This window comes from Phoxinus phoxinus (genome assembly GCF_949152265.1).
Source record: "Phoxinus phoxinus genome assembly, chromosome: 7".
Lineage (NCBI taxonomy): Eukaryota > Metazoa > Chordata > Actinopteri > Cypriniformes > Leuciscidae > Phoxinus > Phoxinus phoxinus.
In genome coordinates, this window is record NC_136882.1 from 9,314,540 (window position 1) to 9,325,225 (window position 10,686).

The window sequence follows — 10,686 nt, forward strand, 5'->3', positions numbered from 1 at the left end:
GAGTTTATGCAACTGGCCCCTAGGAGCTGTATACATTTTCCCATCCAAGAAACCCCACAACACCCAGTCTACAATGGCAGCGACAATTCGGTCCACGGACGTGGCACATCCATAGCTAATTTGAAAACATTGTATGTTTAATTTATGGCTAAATTGAGCAGAATAAAGCATTCATATAATATCATGATTATTTTAATCATAAAAACCAGGCCTATTGAACAAATCAATAACATTTAGGGAAAAATTTTAAATATAAAAATTTCAAAGACATTTCTATAATCTTTATATCAGTAGTGCAAATATAAGTGGTCTTTTGCCTCTTATGGAGGAAAAAAAATGTATATGAAACCTCTCACTAATAATTGCCTTGGTCACAATAATCCATAAATGTAAATCTTGTCAGCCTCATGTTCTATTGTCTCACAGTGCTTAAGCATTCAGGCACCATCAAGCCAGAACAAATAGAAACAGATTAAGATAATCAAATTAGCTAAATGTTGCTCTCTCTGTCTCTATGTTTTTTGCATGCTGGGAGCGATTGAACAGAGTTTGGCATGGGTGAGGAGTTGTGTTGGAGTTTAACTTTTTTAAATTTTTCCCTTTTTTGAATCGTGTTTTGTAAAGTGGTATAATTATTTGGGCTGACTTCGATCAGTGAGTGAGGACAAATACGGGTGATTTATTGCAACTGACTATTAGACATGGTTGTAAATGCATGCCGATGCGTCTGTGCCAGTAGAGGATTGCCTGGTAGCCGTGAGGGCTGCAGTCGGTGGCATTAATATCAGATCTTCCTCTTGTATGAACAAGGCAATAATTATTTTCGATTGGGGATTTTCGCAGCGATTAGCCTACCACACATTTGGACTTTGTCATCGGAGGAACGACCAGCTGTTCTGCCCCGGCCTGTACCACAGTACTCAGGATCCTCAAACATCTTTGTTTTGTCAGGCGTATTCAAAAGACTGCCACGCCCTCTACCAGGTGTAAATGGTAAATGTATTGTCCCTCCCTAAATCGCTTCATCTAACAGCCATTTCCCTCAGGTGTCAGAATACACACACAAAAAAATTATAAATAAAATCAACCCGTGTTTTAACTCAGAAAAGCCAAGCCACAACTCACCAGTCCAACTAACTGTACAATCGTCCACCCGTGGCTTCAGCGTTGATTTCTCGCAACACAGTTCATCAGCAGTCTCCTCCTAGGCACAGCTCTGATGTACGTCTGACATTCAAACGCCACCGAATAAACATCAATAGTTGACTGAACAGATGACTGAAGTCCCGTATCGCCTACAGCTCCTCTCAGCGCCACTCAAACTTCAGGTCAGCAATCCCAGCGGTCGACAACGATCAACCATCCGGCGGGTCACGGCACCAGTTTTGTAGCGGTTGTTCCTCTGCGTTGTGTTATTTTGATGTTAATAAAAGGATTTTCTATACAAATCTGGTCGTGCTTAAGGTGAATTTAATAGCAGTGCCTGTGTGGTAAAACACAAACAAACAGGCACTGATATCAGCAACTCTTTGGCTCTTTTGCCTCTCCTCTCTAGTAACAATGCAGGAAAAAGGATGATCACCATTTGCGCTGCCGTTTTAACCACTGACCTACGCATGACGTCAGCCGATTTGCATACTGTGATTGTTACCTCTAATAGAAGTACACAAACTTCTTTCAAAATAAAATACCCCAAAACAAACAATAATTAAAACAAATAACAAAAAAAAGATGTATAATCTGGTGTAACAACATATCCCTGTCTTTTCAACTGAAACTTTAAACCCCATGAATAAGACCATTTCTCAATCATTCTTATTGCGTCTTGCATCTTCTTTTGTATTAACATTAAATTCTTCACATATTTCCAAAGAGCAACATCATCAGCAAACAATGATTTACCCAATATCATATTTGAATTCATAGAACACATCCTTAATCATTATGGAAAAAAAGTAATTGGCTGATCACGCTACCCTGTGGAGTCCCATTATCTACTCTGTACTGGACAGTGTTGTTCCAATTTTAACCTGTATATATATTTCAAATAAAAAATCTTTAATCCAATTGACAGTTTTTCCCTTTATTCCAATTTTGCCTAGCTTAATGAACAGTACCTCTTTCCATACCATATCGTAAGCTTTTTTACGTCCAAAAATATTGACATTTTTAATTTGGGCTTTTTTAATGTGTGTTTCCAGACACACTACTGAATCCCTAGCTACGTACTGTAAAAGGAGCATCCATCTTATGTTCATTCATGTCTCTGCAATGTGATCTGCGGGGCTGGCTGCCACCTCACTGCATGCTATGCCCATCCTTGGGCTTGTGTGGAACCCTCCGCTATGTCCCAAGCGCTTAAGGCTGATGATCGTTTTTTGGGGACGCACCGGTACACGTCGGCCCGCCCCCAATTCCTTTTTTCCTGGACGTGCATGAAGAGGTCATGAGACTACTCAGCGGCCTCTTCCACCTTCTCTGCCCTCAATGAGGTCGCGGCCAGTGGGTACACTGGGGTTCCCCCCTGTGGAGTGTTCTGTGGCAACACAACTGTGGCCCACAGCGCCTCCACTGGCTGTGCTGCCAAATGCTCTCAAGCGCACATAGCTTGGCCTTTTTTAGCAGAGCACACGGCCTTAATTTCCTAAACTTCACCATGCATTCATATTGCGAGCAGGAGACAGGGGTGACCGGTGGATGGCATGAATCGCTCCTCTGCTGAATCCTCATAATGGCTGGTTCGTTCTGTCATGGAATGGTGAAATAGTGAAGCGAGGATTCAAGTGCAGTAAAGTAATAAAAAGTAATAAAGTAATAAAAAACTAAACAAAAACTCGCCATGAGGGAAAATGAGGCAGGCATCTGGCAGGAACAGGAAACACTTGCACATACTGTAGACAACGAACCAGCACAGGACTGCAAACACAGGGAGACTAAGGCTACATTTACACGTGGACGGCTATTTTCATAAACGGACATTTCACGAGAAGTCAGAGCTCTGTCACCAAACCAAGATAAAAACCAGACAGAAGTGACAGAACCCTGACAGATATATGATAATATATTATATCGCTCCTGCCCGCAACATTCATGTTTTGTCCCGCTTCTGTCTGCAAAATCCCGCATAAAAGTATAAATAAAGCACCAACATTCTCAAGCCACGGTTAACATAAACGCAAGAATAGGCTGCATTGTTTGGCATGGCAGAATGCACGCAAAGTGTGCTCCCTTAATAATCTTTAAAGTGGTCATCGGATGCAAAATTCACTTTTTTATTGTGTTTGCATATGTGTCTTTGCAGTGTGTGGACTCAACCACCATACAATGAAAAGAAATCCATTCACTCCTTTTTTTAAATCATCAAAAAGCCTAAACACTTTCAATAATCAAGCCGTTTGGATTTTCTGAGCAATATGATGTCATATTGCTCATGCTCCTCCCACGACCACTGACGGATTGTCCCGAATTAGCATATTTCCGCAATTTGTATACTGTCCACCAAGGCAGGTTGCCAAGGCAGCACTTTATGTGTCTTGTTTGACATCCCCTATGTAAGAGAGGGGTAGCGTGAGCAGTGGCTCATTATCATTTAAAGAGACATGCACCGAAAAGGGGCACTGTGAATAGAGCTGTTTTTGAAGAGGTAAAAATGTGTTGTTTTACTCAACCATTGAGGAATTTTAACCAAAGTATGTTACAAACTTTACATGAAGACCCTAAAGAATCATACCAATTTGTGGAAAATGGGCATCTGATGACCCCTTTAAAAAACTGACATCTCAGTTATTCGTGGTCTCGTTATAGCTCAGTTATAACCACTGAATCTGCACAATGCATCTTTCATAATGTCAACACTTTGTTTGTTATAAAAAGAGGATTTGCATGCAGAATTCAGTACGGAACAAAAACTCAAACATTTTAAGCTGTGAGTGAATCTATCTTAAATGCATCTGATCGGACATTGCATTTAAGAAATCAACACATATGTCTGTGATTGGCTACATTGCACAACACTGCAAAAGCATGTTACAATATAAATATAAAATCTGTTTGCATATTATGCAGTTTCTATAGCATTTACTTTAAGCTGTCAAACCACAAAAGGACAAACTTACTGAAAAAAATGTCTATACACAATGTATCTTCCAGACAAGGGTCAAGTCATCTTTAATTGTTTATTAGTGTTTAACATGTATAGGTTTAGAAGTTTAGAGCCAATCTCAACCAGAAATGTTGAGGAATATCAATATGCCTTCCAAGCACTGTACTAATCAAGAGAGTTGTGTATGATACTCTAGAGTGAAGCAATGCTTTTCCCAATTCCATCTGATTAATCATTGACCATTTCTTTAATTCTTCATCTCTTCCTTTTGTGTCTTCTCTCAAAGGCATGACTTGTCAAGCACGGACATCGTACACAGAGGACGAGGTGCTCTGGGGCCACAGATTCTTCCCGGTCATCTCTCTGGAGGAGGGATTCTTTAAAGTGGATTATTCTCAGTTCCACGCTACATTTGAGGTTTCCACACCTCCCTACAGCGCAAAGGAGCAGGATGAGGCCTTACTCATGTCCTCTCCACTCATGGCCCCATCACTGTGCAACAGTAGAGAGAAGAACAGCTCCCTGGACTGTCTGGAGCTGCTGGAAGATCTAGAGAACACCAGTAAATTACCAACCAAGGTACAGAAAATGACAGGTAGAGACGGGCTGCCTAGGAAGCTACTGAGAATGAGCTCCACCACATCAGAGATGACATACAGCCTTGGCGAACTGCCCATGAAGCTCCAACGCATCAGTTCTGTGCCCGGGGTCTCAGAGGAAATGCAGGTTACCAAGGCGACTAAGATTTCCACAGAGGCCATGAGCAAATCGGTTGCAGACTTGCCGCCGAAACTTCAGAGAATGGCTGGGGGAGGAAGTCGCATGGACGGACACCTGCCACCCAAACTCCGAAAGATGAATTCTGATCGTTTCACATAGAATAACTTTCTTCTTTAGCAACAGTCAAATGGGCCCTCTTATAATTCAAGATATTTAGCGTGTGTATATAGACAGATACACCGTTTATGCTACTAATGTAGGTTAATGTAATTCAGAACATCTGTTCCTGTGGTGGGTTCATATGCAGTAAAGAGACTCTTTCAGATTGTTGTTACTACAAGCACAATCTGGTATGGATGACACCCTCAAGTGCATGTTAAAATATTTCTCTCCCTCTGATGGCATGACAAGCTGTACATATTTATTTGCCAAGGAAATGTTAGCAAATATTATTTTCTCCAAGCCATATGGTAATATATCGCACAATTCCTCCCAAGTGGCTAATTAGCGATTATTCATGTCATACAGTTAAGTTGTTCACCATAATACCTCTATACTGAGCTTATCTTACAATGCATGTGTATAAATATATATATATAAACATGATTAAATAAGTAATTATTTAGAATAGTAAAGCTATTGATGAACACTGAAGAAACAACATTACTGAGACTTGTCATTACTGAGCTTTTTATGACTTGAGAATATCAGAAAAGGAAAACAAAATTGGGAAATCAATTGGTAAAAGCTGGTATCTGTCACCTCATTCAGAATAGTTCACCCCAAAATGCTTTTGTTTCTCTCCCTCGGGTTGTTTGAAAGCCGGCTTGCTTTCTTTTGAGAAACACAGAAGTATATGATTTGCAGAAAGTTCATGCTGCAGTTCCAGGGGCTGTCAAAGTTAAAATAAGAAGAAAAGAAAAAGAAAAGAAACCTGCAAAAAAATAAGGTCCAAAAGAATTTACACTATATTTCAAGCTAAACATTTTCTCCTTCACATTAATGGGTTTGAAAGAACACGAGGACAGAAATTAAATTTTTGGATGAACTATTCCTTTTACTGTAACAGAGCAATAATTTAATGGCCAAAATACCAAAATCAGTGCTACCATTTAGTAGCCTGGGTTTCCCCATACTGCCTTTGCGCAGCGCGATTTTATTCACGCTGAAAGGCAGTCTGGATACCATGGACCAGATTTTCGCCTCATCTAGGGAACCAATCACAGAACGGGGAGGGAGCAGCGAGACGATGACGACATCTATGCGACACAACTAAGCAGTTTGTTTATATCCATATATATACCTTCGACCCTCATGTTTATCTTGCACAAATGGCAATAGTCGCTGAACGTCATTGTTTACAAAAAAATATCTTACCCATCGTCTTCTTCCTTGTCTAATTTCTGTCGCTCTACATACGTCATCTGGTATAATGGAAACGATTGGCTATGAGCTACGTACAGGCGCATTTGATAGACATTCTTAGCACCCAATAAACGGCGCCGGGCATTCGTTAACCACGCCTCAAATACGAGAAAATGAACATGTGGTTCCCAGACCCAAGTCTCAACGAGAATTGGGTCTGGCGTTAGCCAGGCTAACCATTTAGCAAAATTACCTGGAATTTCAACACAAATTTGTTCATATGTCTTGTTTAAACTTGGGACATCTAATACACATTTCACTACAGGTAAAGTTACAGGTAAACATTTTTAAATGTTAAGATACTGCCTTCTACACCAGGTACATATGTATAAGCCATTCTTAGTTTGATTTCTCAAAAAAGATTAAACACTGTTATAACCTGACTAATTATTCTATTTTGTGCACACAACGGTGAATGTACTTTTCATTTAATCAATAACATATAAAAAATATGCCCAGCTTGCACAAAATGTGTTTTATTTAAAGAAAACTCTTTCAGTGGAGGATATTTTGTGAATCAATTGTTCTTATACATTTGGTGACACTGGTGGCTAAAGCAGTTTCTAAAGCATATTACTTGACAGTCCTTGATGTGCTTTCAGGACTTTAGGGCTCAATATAATTCCCACTATCCACATTATTAAATTATTTCCTCATAATAAGTCGAGTGAAGAATCAAGGAATGAAAAATCTGATTATGCCTCTTTGACTTTTAATAACCCTGGACTTAAGTGCACCCTCTGCCTTTATTGAAAAGGATTTAAAGGAAGGTTAATTGTATCCCCCCACCACCACCGTTCTTTCAGATTTGAAATGTAAAGTTCGGGAAATGTGCAATCAGTGAAGTAGAACCGAGCATTGATTGGCTTATCCTTTAAAGTGTTGAGGTGGTGTCTAAATCCTTTTAATGCATCCTCTCTGAGCACCTCTCTCCCAAGAGATTTTTTTTTTTTTGCATGGATTGCCATTGAGGTCCCTACACTTATGTCCATTAGCCACAGCATCTTAAAAAAGTGTGTAATTTGAGTGTAGTACACCTGCACCCTTAAAGATCTTCACTGCTGTATAATACATGATATGGATTGAGATCCATTCCAGCCATAAGCTGTAGCACTAAATAGAGTCACTCCATCAGACCAACCCCTCACTATCATCTTCTTTACCACTTCTAGCTGACTCTGTTATTGACGTTTTTGTATATCACTCTTACTCTCCATTGCAGGTCTGTGGTTAGTATCAATAAAGAAAAGAATGAGGATTGAGGCTGGAACCAATACCCAATTGAATGCTGTCTATAAAACTAGTCAATCAGTCATTAATTAACTGTCTGTTAATTAGCTATATTGATTTCAGAGCTGGGTCATTCTCGGGATACACTGCAATTAGTGCCTGGTAATTTCTACAAGGTGGTCTTTATGTTATATCGTAATAAATATGAGTTGACAATTTGGAAATTGCACATAAAACTCCCCTTATCATAATCATGACTGGATTTGTTTTATATTAGAGGTGGTATGTAACAGATAAGATAAAAGTTCGAAAAATACTTCGAACACTTGCTTTGTGGCAAGAACAAAACTATTAAGGTCAAAATAAGTAAAATAGTGATAGAAATTTGCTTCAACTTTGCACAGTTAAAAAAAAAATATATAGTTTGAATAGAAAGTGCAGTGACAAATACAAATTAACTAGCCTGGGAAAACCCAGACGAACTTTCTGCAAATTTAGATTTGCTCTGCAAGTCAGTCTGGGCAAGAGCCCATTCAAGCCCATTTCTAATCCTTCCAAATCGTGGCACCAATCACAAACGTTGAGGCGGTCTTTACACGATGACGATTGCTCTGATTGGTTTTAGGTCTATATCCAATTGCGCCCAGAGGCATTTGAGCGACGTCCGTTGGTGACGCCCTTTTGGAAATGGGCTGTGAATTAACCTTTCCCAGACCCACTCTCAGTTACGACTGAGAAGGGTCTGGTGTTAACCAAGCAACAAATTCACATAAACATTTAAGAGGAAAAAAGGAAGCTAAATAGACTGAAATTTATTTAGAAAAGCTAATTTAAGGTAGGATACGTTTATAGGTGATATTTAAAACATTTGAAAATACATTCAATGTTAAATATTTCAAATAGTGTGAATGTCAAATAGTACAAAAAAGTTAATTATCCTCTTAATTACCAAGCAAATGACAGTTTCCTAACAGCGGCATTGATGTCAAACATGTTTGTAAAAATATATTTAAGCAATATCACACAACATACAGAAAATAAAATAGATTCAATCCAGGCAATGTTACATGACTCCTCTACCCAATCTGCTTTTACTTCACATCACTGACAACTCAGGTCTAGAACCCTTGAAAAAAGCACAGAGACTGGAATGCCGCTTGGTCAATATGCAGTATTGAAGTAGCATAATATCCTTTACAATAAAAAATAAAAATTAGTATAATATCCTTCATCAGAAACATTTTTATATTCTATTATATTGCATTATACAATGTCAGACATGTCCTGTTGGAGTGAGAGTGTGAGTTAAATTAGCATACTTTATACTATGCCTAAGTGGATTGATATGGATTCTCAATACACACCATGACTATATTAAGGTAAATAGTTTAGATACATCCGTATGGAATGTTATATATATATATATATATATGTATATGCATATTCCTATAGCCATATTAGTTATTGTAGATTTTGGGTGTTAACTGAGGAAGAGAGTGTGTGGGGATATCTGCACAATTTACTGTAGTGATGAACTGTAACCAAAATAAAATGACTTAATCTGTCCTTTAAGTGACAAAAGTATTTGCTTGATTTGTTAATTATTCCGAATACCTTTCTTGGAAAGGCATGGATAATGGCTTCAAAACAAATAACAAATTCTACCGAATAATAGGAAAAGTATTTGGCAGACACATTCACTCCTCAAGTTTGCTGCATTACAGGAGAGCCAGGGGACAGCACAATATTATAAAACCTCTAAAATCACTACACAATAATGAGTGTGTGAAGTGAATGAGCATAAACTCTATGAATGAAATGAGCACAGTACAATCCCAAATCAAATAGCCTGCACGTTGCTGTCTCTGTGTGTCTCTCGGAAATCAAGTAAAGTCACATTTATTTACAGTATATAGCGCTAAGCGCTAGGTGTACAATACAAATAGTTTCATATCAGCATATCAGTAAAATAATGATTCAATGAATGAACATGGTGTGGTTTAATTCCAGGCTGCATCACAAGTCAGAATGTGGATTGATATTCAAAATATTTCATCCAGTTCTTTCTGCTTTAATTGGGTACATCCCACCGGCATATGGAGGAAAGAGAGGAGTTGAAGCTGGCCATAGGGTCTGTGCAGATAATGCAGACTTTGCAGTCTGGTTCGCATGGTTTTTGCTGAGGATCTGTGCCGATGGCTGTCTAGATGACAAGGTCTTCACAGAGCTGAGCTCATACCCTGCACCATTCTCAGGTGGTCCATCTGATATGGAGTCGATTCAGGGAAGCAAAGGAGGACCTGTTCGCCTACCAGGAATCTTCCCACTGTCCACTGTGGTACTCCCTAACCGAGGCCCCCTTAGGCACAAACCCATTGGCTCACAGCTTGCCCCGGGCCTGCACAAGTATGTGTTTCCCCTAGTAAGCCTCACTGCACATACTGCAAAGCCAGGGAGGAAGACGTACAAGCCCTAATGGTTGCACCATACTGGCTCAACCAGACTTGGTTCTCAGAGCTCATGCTGATTGTGTCGGCTCCATGGTGGATTTCTTTTTAGAAAGAAGGTTATACTTGCGAGGTCACACACCTGTGTGCTTTGTGGCCTTATTTCAGTGACTTTTTTTCAATAACCACACAAAAACGTTATTCTCTCAAAAATACAAACATGTACATACATGTTGCTCACAAATTATGGTAGCCCAGTTTGTGCTGAATACAGTGTAATGACACTTTTGCCATTGATATGTTTATAAGCAACTGAAAAAAGCACACGTCAGGGCATGTCAAAACTTCTCCAGGGCCCCAAAACCCCCTCAGGCCCCAGAGGGTTGATGTTATTTTAGTTAAAGTCAGACATCATTAGCGGCAATGTGAATAACAATGTGAGAGTATTTATGTTTCACATTAGCCAGAACTTTTACATTTGCTTTGATGTCAGGTGCTCTGGCTCTCAGTAAACATTTCACTGTCGTGGCTAAAATCTCTATTTTCACGTTCCTTACAAAAGAATTGCTAAGGGGAACTTTCAACAGGTTTCTTAGTGGGCGAGTGGGGAGAACCTGTTTATTGTTTTAATAGGAACAGAATAGCAGTGTTTTCAAATGATTTGTCCTAGCGATAGTGATTTACATTAGGAGCTAGCAGTGTCAGATTAAGGTGATCGATAATATCATAGATATATGGTGATGAAGTTATATTGTTATATTT

The 10,686-nt window shown here is 39.2% G+C and overlaps 1 protein-coding gene across 1 annotated transcript in view; it reads left to right on the top strand.

Moving 5' to 3' along the window:
- The window catches only part of kcnj3a (potassium inwardly rectifying channel subfamily J member 3a), a 63,216-nt gene extending 55,317 nt beyond the window's left edge, over window positions 1-7,899 (top strand). The window contains exon 4 of the mRNA XM_079617685.1: window positions 4,389-7,899. Within this exon, the coding sequence (XP_079473811.1) occupies window positions 4,389-4,981 (593 nt within the window). The 3' untranslated portion in view covers window positions 4,982-7,899. The remainder of the gene's footprint in view (window positions 1-4,388) is intronic.
- Window positions 7,900-10,686: the final 2,787 nt, after the last annotated feature.